This window comes from Mya arenaria, chromosome 8, assembly GCF_026914265.1.
Source record: "Mya arenaria isolate MELC-2E11 chromosome 8, ASM2691426v1".
Classification (NCBI taxonomy): Eukaryota; Metazoa; Mollusca; class Bivalvia; order Myida; family Myidae; genus Mya; species Mya arenaria.
The window spans coordinates 13,085,464-13,104,415 of NC_069129.1; the positions used below are offsets into that span (position 1 = coordinate 13,085,464).

General features: G+C 35.8%; 1 protein-coding gene across 2 annotated transcripts in view; it reads right to left on the bottom strand.

Moving 5' to 3' along the window:
• Positions 1-18,952, bottom strand: part of LOC128244975 (uncharacterized) — a 33,215-nt gene that overhangs the window by 2,223 nt on the left and 12,040 nt on the right. For both annotated transcript variants that reach the window (XM_052963148.1, XM_052963147.1), the window contains 13 exons: positions 16,988-17,061; positions 16,392-16,658; positions 10,903-11,032; positions 9,485-9,676; positions 9,015-9,194; positions 7,021-7,160; positions 6,676-6,721; positions 6,068-6,222; positions 5,638-5,764; positions 4,605-4,724; positions 2,576-2,723; positions 2,201-2,388; positions 209-266 (listed from right to left, as the gene is read on the bottom strand). In XM_052963148.1, the coding sequence (XP_052819108.1) occupies positions 209-266; positions 2,201-2,388; positions 2,576-2,723; positions 4,605-4,724; positions 5,638-5,764; positions 6,068-6,222; positions 6,676-6,721; positions 7,021-7,160; positions 9,015-9,194; positions 9,485-9,676; positions 10,903-11,032; positions 16,392-16,658; positions 16,988-17,061 (1,825 nt within the window). The remainder of the gene's footprint in view (positions 1-208; positions 267-2,200; positions 2,389-2,575; positions 2,724-4,604; positions 4,725-5,637; positions 5,765-6,067; positions 6,223-6,675; positions 6,722-7,020; positions 7,161-9,014; positions 9,195-9,484; positions 9,677-10,902; positions 11,033-16,391; positions 16,659-16,987; positions 17,062-18,952) is intronic.

The window sequence follows — 18,952 nt, forward strand, 5'->3', positions numbered from 1 at the left end:
ACATATTTACACATTTATATATAACAGATCCGAGGGTTGTTTCATCAAGTATTGTTCCTATGAGAGGTTTTCAACAGTACAGTTTCACAGTTCTACAGTTGGAAACCGCTCCCAGGTACGAAACTGCTGCTCACTCCTTGGTTTCTTGAGGAAACAAACCCATATGTTCATTTAAAGATAAAAAACTTCAAAAAAAGGTTTGTCATACTTGATTTCTGGAGTTTTCCCAAGAAGACAGCAAAGGTATCCCCAAATGCTGACTGACCCTGAAATCAGAATTGAAACTGCTGACAAGAAATGTTTAATGTTACATGTTTACCTGCTGATAGTAATATAGTTGTGTGCTACCTGAAGAGGTACAAATTCAGAAAAGAAAGCAAATTGGAAAATATGCTGCCACAACCCCCCCCCCCCCCCCCCCCTTCCCGGAAATAATTACAGAAAAAAATGTGTTTTGGTGTTTCAAACAATAGCAGGGGAAGACAAAAAATGTGCTCTAGACAAAAAAATAAGAATACCAAGAGCTGTCGTAAGACAGCGCGCTCGACTACACCACTTTGACTTAGAATACAATAACGATGTAATAATACCAAGCTTGGTCTCTTTATGTCAAATCTAACTAAAGTTATTCGATACATAAGGTGACTTTTATGCTGCCCTCCCACCAGCCCGCCCAAACAATGAGGCAAGTCATTCAAATAACTTGATTTCCCATTATGAAAATGTGGTTAAGAATATACAAATATGCCTTTCAAAGGAAATTAAAAAAAAATCCAAAAAAAATCAAGGGCCATAATTTGTATTTAGGCTTAAAACGGAGTTATGTTTCTTGTTGTAAGATGGTCGTAAATAATTTTGAATTTTATTAAGTGCATTTAATGAACGGTATAGAAGTTTGTTTTTAAAATCCCAACATGCCCTTAACTTTTACTTACCTAAAACTTTAACCTAAGTCAATCAAGGGCCATAACTTGTATTAAGGATATGGAGTTATGTAACCTCATTGGGTGATGGTCCTGAACAATTTTGTGAAGTATTAAGTCAATTGAATGAAGGGTATAGAAGTTATTAAAAAATATCCCAACCTGCCCTAAAACTTTAACCTAAGATCCATAGTCAATCAGGGGCCATAATTTGTATAAAAGATAATATGGAGTTATCTAACCTCATTGTGTAATGGCTCTGAACATCTGTGTGAAGTATCAAGTCAATTGAATGAATGGTATTGGAGTTTTAAGTGAAAATCCCAACTTGCCCTAAAACTTTAACCTGCCCTAAAACTTTAATCTGGTATTTAGGATAAAATGGAGTTATGTAACCTCATTGTGTGATGGTCCTGAACAACTGTGTGAAGTATTAAGTGAATTGAACAAAGGATATAAAAGTTATTAATAAATATTTCAACTTGTCCTAAAACTTTAACCTAAGTTCCATAGTCAATCAGGGGCCATAATCTGTGTAAAGAAACATATGGAGTTATCTAACCTCATCATGTGATGGCTCTGAACAACTGCGTGAAGTATTAAGTCAATTGAATGTAGGGTATTGGACTTATAAGTGAAAATCCCAACGTGCCCTAAAACTTTAACCGGACGCCGATGCCGATGCTGGGGCGAGTAGTATAGCCCACCTATTCTTCAAATAGTCGAGCTAAAAATGAGGGCCAATATTGTTAAAATACAAAAAACATAGAAATTGTCCTTGTGCACTGCACTTCTCATTAAAATAGATTTATCTGCATATGAAGTTTAAAGTCAATACCTCAAAGATTTTTGGAGTGATGTTCTTGACAAAAATAAAGTATACAAAATGTCAAAGGGGAGATAACTCTTTGAGATATCAAAGCTCTTGCACACTGCACTTCCTCTCAATGCTATCTATCTATTTTCCAAGATTCCTTTATATCCCTTCTGTACTTTTTGAGTTATGATATAGACAAGCAGCTTTATCAATATTATTTCATACTGTGAGAGTCGAGGGGGAGATAATTCAGCAATGAGAGGGTGTAAAGGATGGACAAACGGATGGACAGACAAAGCTCTCTCTTCATGCAGCATAAAAATTAACTTATATTTGGCTTCTACAACAATCTTGTTACGCTCATGCTACAGAATGATTATCTATCATGAAATTTGAAACTGGTGAACAGCCATGATTTTACACGTGTAATTGTTAACCCACGTTATCTAAAGTGTCTTACCTCCTCCTCTTCATCCCAGCTGTCCCAGTCGGAGCTGGTCTCCTCATCTCCAGACCCTCCCTCGGGCGTCACCGATCCCTCCCCATCCACACTGTGGGCACTCAATGAACTCAGCCGCCCACTCAGGCTTCCACTGTTGTTACTAGTGTTCAGTGTCAGGCTCTCCCGAAAACGCTTACTAGGGGACCCTGTGTTATATTATGCATCCAATTAATGTTTGTATATTAGACCCAAAAGATTGTGAACTTTAGCTTAACTTTGATTAAAGTAAACACAATTAAAGTAATAGACATTTTACAATAATATATTTGAATTTGATCCAAGATGTTTTGAGACAAGTCCTTGCAAACTATCTTGAGAAACTGCTCTCCTCACCAACTGCGTGCAGATCCTCCTCAGAGTCTGAAGTATCAACACTGGGTGGCTCAGTGGCCGGGATGTCGTTGGAAAGAAGGGAGAGATCCTCATTCTCCCCGCCCACCTGGTAGGCTGGTGTTTCAACATGCAAGCTGAACTCCACTGTCTGTGATATAGAGAATGAACGTTTTGATACCGAGTATTTCTAAGGCCAAATAAAAAAATAGGTCTGTTTCAGGTTACCCGACCGACCCTATTTTTTCCCTGAAAAAAATGTGATTTGGGTACGAAAAGCATTTGTTACGAAATGTATGTACATAAAGTTGACAATATTAGAGTTTGATTTCTGAATGTATTTACCGTACTTGACCTTAGAGCTCTGACACCTTAAAATAATTAATTTTTTGCTCTTCGAATTCATAGAAAATAACAATTTTTACATTTTATCTACATGTATGGTAAACCTGCCAGTTTTCTTCATGTCTGCATTTTACCACTTATTAATTTATCCGTAGTTATCAATAGTTATTACGCCTATAAGTGTAACTCCTTCATCAAGTTAATTAAAATCCCATTCAACACCATTTTATACATGCATTGAAATGAAAAAACACCTTTTATCGGCTTCAGATCAAACAGTCACATTGTGTGACGTCACATAACTCTCAGTTATACCAACGAGGATCTCATGGAGAGCATGGATATTGCTATGCAGGATTAATGTGTCTGGGTGGTGTTTTTGATTGTAACTTAAGTATTGCATTTCTAACTTTAATTTATCACATTAAATAGTTACCTGTATCATTGAATGTGTTGACTTTTATTGTTCTATTAATGTTACAATGAGTATTACTGTACGATTATTGCTTCAAAAAAAGTCTATATTAAAAGTGTGGTACAAGTTTTAAAGTTTATTGGCGGATCGTTTTACAAACATGTCATGTTTGTGTTTTCTTAATCTCTTGATTGCCCCTGTTGTTTCTTTAATCCTCCATTAAATATATCACACATCCTTTTCAACAGGCAATAAATCGTTTAGGATGGGTAGTAGTCCAAATAATTGTACGTTGACAGATTTTTTTTAGATTTTGATATATATTTTGGATTGGAAGAATCCCGTATAACACGTCTTTTATTTTAGACTAGGATGGGTAGTAACTAACTAACTTATCACAGTGATGTATACGGTTAGGTTATCTAGCCAGACACTTTAACGATAAAGATCAATAATTTTGGTCTGTGAGACTTAGTAACTGTAAAAGTTACAATCGATGTCCTTTGGGTGTCCGAAAATTAGGTACCTAAAATAAATCATTTTTGAAAATAATAATGGATGTCCGAATTTTTAGATTGTCCGAACTCTAAGGTAAATTACGGGTAGTTTGTGCTTGTGTGGCAGGTATATTTCAATTCTTGAACTATATTTTCTTGTCAGATACAAATGTGTCAGAGTTGAAAAACTGTAAAGCTCTTAGTCTCATTTTTTCATTACTTAGCTACATATTTGTTTGAAATGAAATTCAGCCTGTACCAAAAATGAACACAAAGATGAGGTAATAAAATAACAGCAAACTTGCTATCTAAATTGTCTACAAAGATTTAAGAATTTTTAAGTTACGACCACAAAATTTATTATTGGAACAGGCCCCAATGCAATAATTGTCTCTTGACCTTACACCAGACTATTTCTTCAACTGTTTATTCTCAACATTTAGAAAGCACTTTGTTAAATGAAAACATAGTGAATGTAAACTAAAATAAACATCTCTCTTGACATCAGAATTCAGTTGAACGAGTCGAATATTGGATGAGACAAAGTCAGACCACAATGCAGCCATATAGACCTGGTCAGACCATCATACACACAAAGACTAAAGGACTTAGCACCAAACGTGACTGTCAACATAATATTATGTTACTACTTTTTCTCTAAAGATTATGGGGTATACCGGTACATGAGTAATTCAACAAATATTTTAGCCAAAGTGATGCGTATGCTACTAGAGCTATTCTTTTTAGAATTTTTGTTATGAAGGTAAATTTTCACCTCATTTAGCCTTGCTGCGATGCCGGACAGTAGCGTTGGTAGATGTTGGGACAGGCAGACGGACGGACACACCTCCCCGTAGATGCTAAGCACTCTCTGTATCTGGCTCAACTCCACACTCTACAAGAAAGATAGGCCATGACACAATGAATGTGTACTGGTACTAGTAATAGTCAACACAGTAATGGTGCCTAAAACAATAATGATTATTCAGGATAATCTGCACAAGGGCAAATCCTTTTCAAAAATTAGATCGGATAAGATATTTTTTAAGTATTGTTAGGAAATAAAGGGCCCTAACTCCTAAATGATTAAAGCGATTTCCATGGCTATCGAACTTGATCAAGGTATTATGGTCACAAACATGTGTTAAAAGTTTGGTGAGGATTGGACAAACAGTTTTCAAGAATTAGATCGGAAACAATCTTCGGGACGTATTTTTCAAGTCTTTTTTTGCAAATAAAGGGCCGTAACTCCTAAATGACAAAAGCGATTTCCATGGCTATCGAACTTGATCAAGATATTATGGTCACAATCATGTATGTAAAGTTTGGTGAGGATTGGACACATACTTTTCAAGAATTAGATTGGAAACATATATTTTTGAAGTATTTTTGGCAAAAAAGGGCCGTAACTCCTAAATGACTAAAGCGATTTCCATGACTATCGAACTTGATCAAGATATTATGGTCACAAACATGTGTTTAAAGTTTGGTGAGGATTGGACAAACGGTTTTCAAGAATTAGATCGGAAACAATCTTCGGGACGTACGTACGTACAGACAGACAGACGTACGTACGGACAAGGGCAACCCTATATGCCGCCACTTTGTGGGGGCATAAAAAGTTCACAGAACACAGATTTGCAGCTCTTTCCCATAACTTGTTGAAAGATTTATTCAAACTGATTTATTTTACTTGTTTTCGGAAATTACAATTTTATTAAAACACAAACAGACTTCTTTGCAGTCTTCGACTGGAAATCACAATGTCATATTTTTGATGATCACAAATATCCACAACTGTATCATACCTTCAGAGTTATGACTGCAGCCAACTCCCTAAGAGTACTAAGGACACATTTTGTGACAAACGCTCGGTTTTCCTCACTTGTATGCTCATTGTGGTATTTCATCAGGTCACCAGCATGGCTCTGTAAACTGCAATATACAAACAAAGAGCTGCTTTTGTGTATGATATTTGTCTACAGTTTTAACAAGTAAGTAGATGCCACATTTCTCAGATGCCTAATTCCTTACATATTGGAGCAAGAAAAATTGATCTGCATACAAATTTACTCATTACCATAGAAAACATGACTGTGTGTAAGGTTTCATGATAGTACCTTGAACAATTTTTTAAATTACAACCAATTTTAATATTTGTTCATGACTCTCCCAATGGTATGTCAATTCCTCTCCATTTCTTCGAAAAATACTGGCAAAGTATAAACACATACTTACCAATCAAGCATAGCTTTACTGATGTGGGTATCTTCTTCAAACTGCCCGATATAGTGTGCCAGGATGGGTGTCACAGACAGTCGGTCTTCCACCGGCAGGCTGGACACAAACACAGAGAAACGGTTGTACATCTCAGTCACAAGGTGCTTCTCCACCTACATAACACAAATAAGATGATAAATTCTTTTGGAAGTATTGAAGTATTGAAAGGCTGAATAATATCCTCACCAGGTTTAAGTGTATCATAAGTGGACCATCACTAGAGAAAAGTCCCGATTGTTTTAACAGTCAATTAAGTTAGAGTTTTTAATGAACAAATAGCCCAAATTTTAATGCCACTGCTAAGCATCAAAAGATTTCAACAAGGCCTGCTATATAAAACCCTGAATTTGAGTACCGGGTAATCCTTTAAGTAGTGCAGGGCTTGCAGGGCTTGTGTTAATGTTTTCAATCTGTTTGTGGCTTTATAAATGTGTTATTAGTTCATATGATTTAATTAATGATGTTGTATTAATTTAAATTTATCAAATATAAAGTTTTTTATTTGTAAATTAAAATAAAACTTAAAAAAGATAATATGAAAAATCATAACATTGCAAAATCTTCACCTGCTTGGCACACTGTGTCTTATTGTCAGGTTTCACCAGACAGCAACTGAAACAAGAGGATATATTTGTTCACATATTTGTATATTTTGTCACTGAAGTAAGACGTTCTGAAACCAATAGTGCATTCTGAGAATCAACCCCTCCTGAACATATACACAAAATATAACTCTTTATTGTTGTCAAAGAAATATAACAAATATCAAATACCGCAGCCATGGGACTGCATGGTTGAACACATATTCATATTCATAAGATGCATGGGTTACAAATATTGCATGAAGGTTAGGTATGTAGCTTTTATATCCTTCAATGGCAAGCTTCATTGAAAGTAGTTCAAACCCGTACCTAAGGTATCCCTCAAAAGGTGATTGAAAGGGTTGAGAAGGGTCTGTGTGTAGTAGCTCCAGGCTGATCCTGGTCTGTGGGTGGGCACCGTGGAATATCTCACGCCACATTTTTAACACTGTATGGACATGTTGGAACTTCTGAAATAAAGCAAAAAAGTCAATTAAGTTTTGTAGTCTTAAAGGCTGTTAAAGGATAAACTCAAATGTCTACTATATCCCTAACTGTGCATTCTTGTTAATGATTCTTAAATATCCCTTAAGTTGATGCTAGGGAGCGCTGAAAGTACTGCACATTTCATAACTTTGAATGTAATTGTAACAATTTTATAGTTAAAAAGGGTTATAACTCAACAATTATAGAAGCCAGAGTTATGGGCCTTGCTACACACAAGTGTATGGCCAATAAATTTCATTTGAATATCAAGAATAGTTTATGAACTATGGCCAAGCAGTATATGCAAAAACTCTCGACACAGCAGGTGAATTTTAATATTGTACGGAGGGAAGAATTCTCCAGCGTCAAGACTAAATATCAGCATCCATAATTCAATGTGAGTGTATTCCACTTTATCAGCATTTGCATGTTTATGTGGATGTTTATATTTAATTTGAATTTGCTTAATCATATGACTAGCATGCAACATGATATTGACTTATATATGGCATGTAAACTTTTTCATTTGTCAAAAGGTATATAGTAAAATGTTTTTAAAAAAGTTTTTCTGTTAATAATTCTTAACCCTTTAGCACATAGACAAGTGGCCAGATTACACCTCCCAGTCAATAGCCATCTTACTGATAAGCAGTCCTTATCTGTATAGGTACTTTTCAGGATATTTGAAAATAAGCAAATGAATACAACAGTATTACCTTAAAATCAATATTACTCCAAATAATTGTTTCCAAATCTTCTTTATGTGAATACATTTTTTATAGATAATTAAATTATCTAATAAATGGTGTCAATGATGAAATGTTAAATTATTCTATGAATGCATTTCCAAGATGGAATTGTAACATTTCTTTGAAATGTCATAATTGCATTAAATTAAAGGGTAATAAAATGCTGGGATCAATCTAAATTTTATTACCCCTATCATAAAAAAGACCCATCTGGATTAAAAAGCCGACAATTGATGTTCTTGTGTATAATACACAGAAATGTGGCAGGAATATCCGCTGTCATCCAGCTGAGAGATGCAGTCCAGAGTGTCTGTTTAACTTTATTACCCCCAAATAAAATTCTTTACAAAAAGAAAGCCGATAAATGTTTTCCAAGTAATGAATAAAAAGATCTTAATCATCAAACGCTTGCACAAATGTTGTTTACTTGACCTATTTTACGACCGGAACCATGCTGGCCATCGATTAGCTCAGCAGAAAATTTACTCATCATTTTCTCAGCTACTTATTGTCTCTATTGTAACACAAACTATTACCTACAAAAAATTATAATCTTTATTTATTTTAATGGTAAATTAAACTGACATAATATATTCAATGATTTACGCATCAATGTTTTGGGGGAAATTCCATACTGTACAGTACTGCCATTCCATCTCGTATAGATGCGCTAAAGGGTTAATTAACTTCATTTTATTGAACAAGATTAAGTAGAGGAAGGATATTTATTCATTGCAATAGCCTTGCCACTTGCCTTGCCTTCAAACAAACATTTGGGTTTAATTTTTATGTAATACAGTATGTTTTATTACTATTATAATTATTATTGTTAAATTTATTATTATTATTATGTTCTATCTCTTCTATCATTTAATATCGTGTATAAGACCTAATTTGCGAATTTTTTGGTGTCAAAAATTGACCTGCTCAAGCCTAATATGTCAGTAAAAATTGCAAGCATACCCAAAAAGTTTCCATGTACACTGCCAAGGCTAAAGAAATTGTATGCCAACGACAATGCGGACAATGCCATCAAGGCTATCAGAGTACCTCGACTTTCTCTTTTATAAACAGATAAGCTAAAATCACCTTATCTGAGGTGATCCTGAGATGCTCATATGCCATGAGAATAACATCTGCCGCCTGAACAGACAGCCGATCACATGACAGTCGGGAAACCAGGAACTGTAGGTGGGGCAGGTAGGCGGAGACACGGTGCTTAACTGTCCCCGTTATCTGTGACAAGCACTCCCGACATCTCTCAGGGTCCTGAGGAGGAGAAAGATGTGACTGTGAAAACATTTATTGTTTCAATATTTGAAGTTTTATTGCTTTTATAAAAAGACACAAATGAACAGATATGAACCAAACTTGAATCTGTGGAACCAATACTCATGTTGTTGTTTTTTATTTGCAAAGAGACCATACCCCTGGAGAGACTTGAATACATGACCTTTTTGCCAGTCCTGGGTGGTAGGTGTTAAGTAGTACCAACAGAGAGCCCTCACACAGAATCTTATTAAACACATTTGTTAAACACATTAAAAAACTCCACTAACCTGCCATGAGTGTGGGGGTTTGTGTAACAGTGGTAGCAGTTTGACGGCATGTATCACCGACTCCTTGAGAAGCAGAACAGAGGTGAAGGTCATCAGACATGTCGGCATGGCAACGTTAAGGTAGCTGTTCCACACAGAGACGAGGAGGTTAATGTCGTACCAGCGTATCACCTCGCCAAGACAAGGCAGGACCTGGAACAATAGGGCAGCTGTTAAAAGAGACTCTCAACATGATCCACATAGTATGAACTCTCCACATGGTCCCCAAAGTAACTGCTGAAATCACATAATGCATGAAGCTAAATGATGAATAACAGACATATGGTGATCCATCTTGTGGATAGCCATATTACCGTAAATGACTGGGTATAAGACGATATTGGGTATTAGACGCAGACAAAAAAATCCGTGAAAAATCCGAGAAAAAAATGTTTAATCTATGTTTTGGGTTAAAGGATGCATAGAAAATATGTCAAAAATGTCTGTCAATTTCGGCCACCATGTTTGTTGACAGGGACGAAAAATATTTTTTTCATGAAAATGGCGATGGTTATCTTTAAAACCATTCAATGATTTGCAAAATGTGTTTCATTTTAATTCGTTTTATGTAAGGAAAGGCACTTAAAAGAACTGATTGTGATCATTTGTTCCAGGATAGCACTGAAAGGTGCCTTTTATGAAAATATGTAAAATTTCTTTTTGAATGAAGTTAAGTTATGCATAAACCTTATATTGTACAGGTTTGTTCTCAAAATGTCAACACCTACAAAAAAGAATAAAGTTCGCGTAAATGTGTGAAAAAAAAACAAGACCATTATCGCATCAATTTGTAGTATTGGTATGTTAAACAGAACAAAAGGCAATGCGAGTTTTTCACACCTTACCATACAACTGACAAAAAATATTTTGACAGTGCGAAACTTTGCTTTTTATATGCATGTTTAATTATTGTTCAATATAATTTATTATTCAAAATAATATTGAATAACTTTAATCGAAAAATAATTTTGTTTAAATTATTAACATCTTACGATATACAGTATCCCGATCTTCAACTGCCATTTTAACCCGTATATACTCGATCAATATGACACGAGTAACATCCCTTTCTACATAAAACTAAACAAACTCTCGGCTTGAAATCAACCTCAGAAAAAAAGTTAAAAAAATTCTTACTGGGTATTATACGCAGGCATTTTTTTACATCAAATTCTGAGGGAAAGAAGTGCGTCTAATACCCAATCATTTACGGTAATTATAGCAGTGTTCTATTACATATACATCAAGCTTTGGTAAATTAACCCAATTGGCTAACCACCTGTTCCAAATGAGCATGACTGAGATTCTCCGAAGTATGGTAGAGGATTACCTTCAGTATAAGAGACGTATGTTCAACTAGAGAGGGGTGATAGTCTTACCTGATTGGCTATCCTCCTGAGTTCCCACTGAGCATGACCGAGACACTCAGCGGTCTGGTACAGGATGACCTTCAGTATACGAGACATGTCCTGCAGGTACTCCTTCTCCATCCAGCCACACCGACACATACTGGAGTATAGTATAGTCATTTATAAATACTGTTTACTTCGATTATCCTTATTAATTTTATAACCTAGCGTTACAAATTTGTTGCCAATGAAACTTTTTTTCTTTATAACTTTTGTTATTCTGTATAACTTAAGGATTGCCTAAGATTCTTTTTAATGGTATTCTTATTTTTATATAACTGTATAACAACAGAATGCCCTAGGTCTTGTTTTATCTCTTTATATGACTGTAATAAAAACAAGAGGGCCATGATGGCCCTAAATCGCTCACCTGAGTAAAAGAGTTTAACATAGCTTGTTTCTCAAAGAATATTGAACAAGAGCTGTCAAAGTATGTGACAAATGCCCCCCAATGTGACATTGATCTATGAACAAGTACATAAAAAGTTGATCTTGCCTTTATGTGTCAAATACATATTGCATGTTATATTAAATTGCCTCTGAGCATAGAAAAAAAACCAATCATACTAAATGACAGCCAACACTCTTTATGTCCTCATATTCAGCATTCCATTGTGATTAAAGCGACAGTCCGCAAAAGTAACCGTATTTCAAAAGTTTTTAATAAGTTCCACATTGTTTCAGACCGACTGAACCGCAATTATTTTTTAAAAAATCGCTTTAATAACTTAGATTTAACAAATTGAAAATTGCCGAAAGTTGCTATTTTTAGACGGCAAAAGAGAAAGTAGGTCTACGGTTTTTCCGACTACTCTTGGGGGCGATACTATTTCCCGGTCCCGGTCTCATCCGGTCCCGGTCTCCTCCGGTCTCTGTTTTATAGTAGCTATCGGGCGTGATCAAAAAGGTGTTAATGACCGCGGGGGGTAATAGGATTACAAAAGATTACAGTTGATTAAAACATTAGATATTTGATGATAATTATGTCACTATTTATTTCAAATTTTATATCAATAAAACATAAAATAAATTTAGGCAAAGATAAAAACATGAAATATGCACATGTACTGAAATTAATGTCATGAATAACGAACATATTGAGTGTGTGTTTTTTTCATATTAAATTCAGTTATAAGTATACTATTGATAATAGTAATACAAAAAAATAACAATGCTTGACTACATGTAAATCAGATATGAGTCGGATATGCAAACATGGAATTTTTCAATTGTAATCATTTATGCTTAAAAAAATTTATGTCGGGGGGGGGGGGGGGGGGGGGGGGGTAAACATAAAAGGAAGAACAATAACATAACATAACATAATTTAAAAGGTGCAATTCTAAGTTACTTCATACTCTAGCCGTCCTCAATCTTTTATGCAAAAAACATGAGCATTTGTACTGCATCGCATCTTTCTCTACACCTTTAACACGAATTGCATAAATAGTGTATACCTATAACAAATTGCATAAATTAAGACATAATGTTTATATATTTTATACCATTTTGTTACATATAAAAACAAATAAGATTGTCAAAATCGTGTTATAAACATCAGCAACACAATCCGTTGCCTGGGGCCATAAGTTATGAACCGGGAATTATGAGACCGGATGAGACCGGATTTTACGAGGAGAGACCGGGAAATAGTATCGCCCTGCGCATGCGCAAGAACTTTGGAATCCCACTGTTTTTTCTATTTATATAACCGTTAACTCTCGGGGGCCGATAGTTAAGAAGAGATATTGAAAATGACACGAAAAACTCATTTCTAGGTCGATTTGAACCAAATTTTTTTTGGATTCGTCAGTCAGGAATGCTTATCAACACATAGATGAAATTTTTTTTTTTTCATGGCTAATTTGCCCGATTTGCGGACTGTCGCTTTAAACACTTAGTGTATCTTTCACCTTAGAGGTAGGGACATGGGTCTTGCACACGACACGTTGTCTTGGTATGTCGAAAACATATGGCAAGTCATTTTAAAATCTGTCAATATAAGAGAAAGTCACAGCGCGGACACGACAGCCTATATTTTCCTTCAGGTTGCCATGGCAACCAGAGTTCTGCATGGAATTATTTTTTTTTAACAATTTTGAAAAAGCACCAACCAAGGATCATTCCTATGAAGTTTCATCAAAATTGTCCAAGGGGTTTAGGAGAAGAAGACGATTGTAACTAATTGTTGACACTTTAGGTTGCCATGTCAACCAGAGTTCTACATGGAATTAATTTCTTTGAACAATTTTGAAAAAGCACCAACCAAGGATCATTCCTATGAAGTTTCATCAAAATTGTCAAAGCGGTTTAGGAGAAAAAGATGATTATAACCAATTGTTGTCATTTTCCTTAAGTTGCCATGGCAACCAGGCCAAACAAAATTATGTGAACAAATTTAAGAGAGGTCCATGCAAGGACACTTCAAACCAAATTTGCTGAAGATCTATCAAGGGGTTCATGCGAAGAAAATGTTAAGTTTTTTTACTAATTTTAGCTCTGGTTGCCCTTAAAAGGGGCCAAACAAAATTATTTGAAAAGACCTGACAGAGGCCCATGCTAGGATGCTTCAGACTTGAGATCCATCAAGCAGTTAATAAGATCAAGTTGTTTAAAGGTTTTTCTATTTTTTGCTCTGGTGACCCCTAAAAGGGGCCAAATAAAACCATTTGAACAAAGTTGAGAGAGGACCATGTAAGGATGCTACATATCAAGTATGGAGTCATTCTGACCTTTACTTTCAGAGGAAAAGATGTTTAAGTGACAAGACAATGTAAAAACAAATGTAAAAACAAATGACCCCTGAGCAAGGCCAATTTGACCCCGGGACAATAATTTGAATACCTTTGGTGTAGGTCCACTAGGTAACACTATATACCAAATATGAAAGCTCTAGGACTTATATTTTGGAGAAGAGGATTTTTAAAGTTTTATTATATAAGACTATATAAAAACAAATAACTTTCAGGGCGGGGCCAATTTTGACCCTGTGGCAATAATTTGAACAACTTTGATAGAGGTCCACAAGATGATGTTGTATACCAAATATCTAAGCTCCTGGCCTTACAGTTCTGGAGAACAATATTTTTAAAGATTTACTATATAACACTACGTAAAAACAAGGACCCCCTAGGCGGGGTCAATTTTGACCCTGTGGCAATAATTTGAACAAATCTGGTAGAGGTCCACTAGATGATGCTGTTTACCAAATATCTAAGCCCTGGGCCTTACAGTTTCGGAGAAGAAGATTTTTAAAGATTTACTATATAACACTATGTAATAAAACTAGTGATCCCTGGGGCGGGGCCATTTTTGACCCCAGGAGAATAATTTGAACAAATTTTGTAGAGGACCACTACATGATGACACATACCAATTTTCAAGGTTCTAGGCCTTGTGGTTTTTGAGAAGAAGATTTTTAAATTTTTCCCTATACAAGTCTATGTAAAACAAGTGACCCCCGGGGCGGGGCCATTTTTGACCCCAGGGGGATAGTTTTAACAATTTTGGTAGAGGACCACTAGATGATGCTATATACCAAATATTAAGGCTCTAGGCCTTGTGCTTTTGGAGAAGAAGATTTTTAAAGTTTTTCCTTTCCGTTGCCATGGCAACCAGAGTTCTGCATGGAATTCAATTCTTTGAACAATTTTCAAAGGGGACCACCCAAGGAACATTCCTGTGAAGTTTGGATGAAATTGGCTTAGCGGTTAATGAGGAGAAGTCGTTAAAAGTAAAAGTTTACGGACGGACGGACGGACAACGGACGGACGCCGGACAAATTGTGATCACAAAAGCTCACCTTGTCACTATGTGACAGGTGAGCTAATAAGGAAACCCATGACCGCCCGGGTGGGGCCATTTTTTGACCCCAGGGCCAAAGATTGAACAATATTGGTACAAGTCAACTAGATGATATATCATGCCAAATATCTAAGCTCTTGTCACTACTTGATTTTACGTGTGTATCTATATATATATATATATTTGTTATTAATTGTTGTATGTGGCCCATATTGAAAATTGGTATGTGTACTAAATATGTTATCCAGTTTAAATTAAGACGTTACTTGTCTTTGAGAGTTTGGAGAAGATTTTTTAAGTTTTCACTATAACACATATAGAGAAAACCCATCAGCCCCGGGGTGTGGCCAATTTTGACCTTAGGGCCATAATTTGAACAAACTTTGTAGAGGTCCACTAGACGATGAATCATGCCAAATATCTAAGCTCTAAGCCGCGTAAGTTCAGAGGAGATGATTTTTTAAGTTTTCACTATAAACATATAGAGAAAACCCATGACCCCCCAAGGGGGCGGGGCCAATTTTGACCCCAAGGCCATAATTTGAACAATCTTTGTAGAGGTCCACTAGACAATGAATCATGCCAAATATCTAAGCTCTAGTCCAAGTAAGTTCAGAGGATAAGATTTTTGAAGTTTTAACTATAAACATATAGAGAATACCCTAACCCCCCGGGGCGGGGCCAATTTTGACCCCAAGGCCATAATTTGAACAATCTTTGTAGAGGTCCACTAGACGATGAATCATGCCAAATATCTAAGCTCTAAGCAACGTAAGTTCAGAGGAGATTTTTGATTTTTTTTTACTATAAACATATAGAGAAAACCCATGACCACCCAGGGGCGGGGCCAATTTTGACCCCAGGGCCATAATTTGAACAATCTTTGTAGAGGTCCACTAGAAGATGAATCATGCCAAATATCTAAGCTCTAGTCCAAGTAAGATAAGAGGAGAAGATTTTTGAAGTTTTAACTATAAACATATCAAGTATACCCATGACCCCCCGGGGCGGGGCCAATTTTGACCCCAAGGCCATAATTTGAGCAATCTTTGTAGAGGTCCACTAGATGATGAATCATGCCAAATATCTAAGCTCTAGTCCAAGTAAGTTCCAAGGAGAAGATTTTTGAAGTTTTCACTATAAACATATAGAGAAAACCCATGACCCCCCGGGGCGGGGCCAATTTTGACCCAAGGGCCATAATTTGAACAATCTTGGTAGAGGACCATTTGGTGATCCTACCTACCATGTATCAACGGCCTAAGCCTTGTTGTTTGGGAGAAGAAGATTTTTAAAGTTTTTCCTTTCCGTTGCCATGGCAAGCAGAGTTCTGCATGGAATTCAATTCTTTGAACAATTTTCAAAGGGGACCACCCAAGGAACATTCCTGTGAAGTTTGGATGAAATTGGCTAAGCAGTTTATGAGGAGATGTCGTTTAAAGTAAAAGTTTATGGACAGACGGACGACGGACAGACGGACGACGGACGGACAAATTGTGATCACAAAAGCTCACCTTGTCACTATGTGACAGGTGAGCTAAATAGTACATGTATTCCCACAGATTTCTTCCCCTGCTCCATTTTCTTTGCTTAGTATAAAGTAAAGTAAGACTTTGCTTTTATTTTCTTAGCCCCCCTCCCCCTCAGACTCATACCTGTTTCTGTTGTTGTTGTTCTCCAGCAGCTGGGAGAGCCTCCTCAGCTGTGTCTCCTGTCGGTCGACCCCTGTGTGTGCAGGGTTACTCTCCGCACCCTGCCACGCCCCCTCCAGTAGCTGGGCCTGGGTGAGTAGGGAGCAGGAGAGATCGTATTGGGCCAGCCCCATCCCTCCAGGTAAACCGGCCCCTCCCCCAAGCCCCGCCCCCGGGGAGTGAGACATGTGAGGACTTCTGGATAGCTGGTCTGTTTCAGTACTCTGTAACCTGAAAAACAGGGGCTGATCTTGCTGGCTGTGGGCTAAGGCGTTTTGAAAGAGTGTGTGGCATATTATGATATAATATCTTGTGTAGATCATTATTATCATTTTCTTGTCCCATAAAGGTGCTCTTTTTCAAGAACTGAATAGTTAGTAAGACTCTTATAGTGACATCAGTTAAGATTATGTTTGAACAAGAGCTACAATCTGACGTGATGCCCATCTTTATGATTGTTCATAAAGAAATATAAAATCTACACTGTGAGAATCCAACATTACATTGTCCCAATCAAAGGAATGACTAAACATTAAAAAAAGGAATGTTTTTACACCTACCTTCCAAGCCTTCCTCCAGCGTGTGTTACAATGCCGGTATCTTCTTTTAACTCTGTCTGAGTAAGAAATCTTACCTGAAAATATAGGAATTCTTGAGAATAATTTTTGACCTGTCATTGTAAAAATCCCATGCAGTCACTACAAAAATCATGTACAGTCACTACAAAATCATTAACAATCACTAAGAAAATCATTTACAGTTATTGAAAAAGTCTTTCACCAACATAGTTACACCAAATGTCACACATGTTAGTACTCATACTGATATTCTAATAAGTTATCTATTGTCTGTGGACTTTACGCTACAATAAACACACTTCTATAAGATGTAATAAAACTTGTTAAAACCGTAGTACAGTTATTCTGATTACTCACGAAAATACACAACAATACAGGTTATATTGAAAATGAAGGGCAGTTTCAGGGAGGTTTATCAAATCCCTAGAACGTAGAAAATACCTGACATAAGCAAACATGGGGTGTAAAACGCAGCCAAGAGTTATCCCCCCCCCCAACATATCTTTGCATTTAAAGTAGCATAATGGTAAGTATAAAGATGTAACGTTTTTGATTCTTTGGGATTTTTTTCTTTATTTGTTTAATAGCCAGTTGCTAAGCTGTTTCTTATCCAATCTAGACTGGAATAGCTAATAGTAAAATTACAATGGGTAAAATCCCTTTCAAAGTGTTAATCCAATAAACTGGGTCAAGGAAGGTTGAGAAACTGGCTATACGTATAAGGTGAAAATATTTTGCAATCTTACACTAAAACAATTTTTCTTTTTAAAGTGACACTCTTATTCAAAATCAATACATATAAATGATTGGTGAGTGCTAAAAGATTTTCTGTGATCTACTGTCAACTCATAAGGCAGAAATACTGCCTTTTTCTGCGCCTTTCTTTCAAATTAAATTTGGTATCCTTCATTAGAACCATTGTTTTAAACATGTATTTATCCTTTTTTTTTTATATATTAAAACCATTGTATTCATTGTGGCAAATCTTATTTGGGAGTAAGATTGTATCTTTAATTTATAATATGCTTTAAAAAAAAAAGAAGAGATAATTATGTGTTTTTTAAGAAAAGCTTGCCAAATTGTATGTAAAGGTAACGTCATTTTGGAAATGACGTTGGTTAAGTTTGAGCCCTGAGCACACTAATTGTTGATTTGAAAGTGAGAGCAGGCTTAAAAATTAAAACAGTGAAAATATCAAATTGATATTTCACTATTTGAAAAAACACATCTCCAACAAAGGCAAATAATAAGATTACGGGTACACATTCAATATCCAGGTTTGGAACAGTAGAAATGAATCCTCTCCTCAGAAGATTAGAAAATTTAATTTCAATTTCTAGAATGATTTAGAGTTATGGCCAAGGTTTTCGCACTACAACATTAACACCGCCAGCCCAAACTTCTTTCTTTAAAAAACAGACAAGCTAAAAAAGCAAGCGAAATGTAAATCTACAATAAAAATTTATAAGATTTTTTTATTTACCTTATTCTCCTTCTCAAAACAAAGAGGTAAAATTAAATGAAAACAAAAACACAGTGAACCATATATATATATATACCCGCATAATAAAAAGATATACAAACCACAAATACCGGTAATACATTATTTTCTTCAGACGTGAAGGACAGTAGTATACAGGATATTGTTTCAAATTTCTTAAGTACCATTTTTGCCATATTTGTGTTTTCACCTCTATCACATGGTTTAGTTATTACAAAGCAATGAATACATAAATCACTTCAATGATAATGTTATGGGTTTTTTTTCCAGATAATGTTATTTAGCGATGGATGATGGAATCACAAATAATTCCATGATAAACATAAAATAAATACCACAGTCACAGGGTTTTACAAAAACATAAATCAAGCTAAATCCAGGTGATTTGTACCACTGAATATTACACTTTTTCAACATTAAATCTCATTTTCCTTTCACGAGTAGCA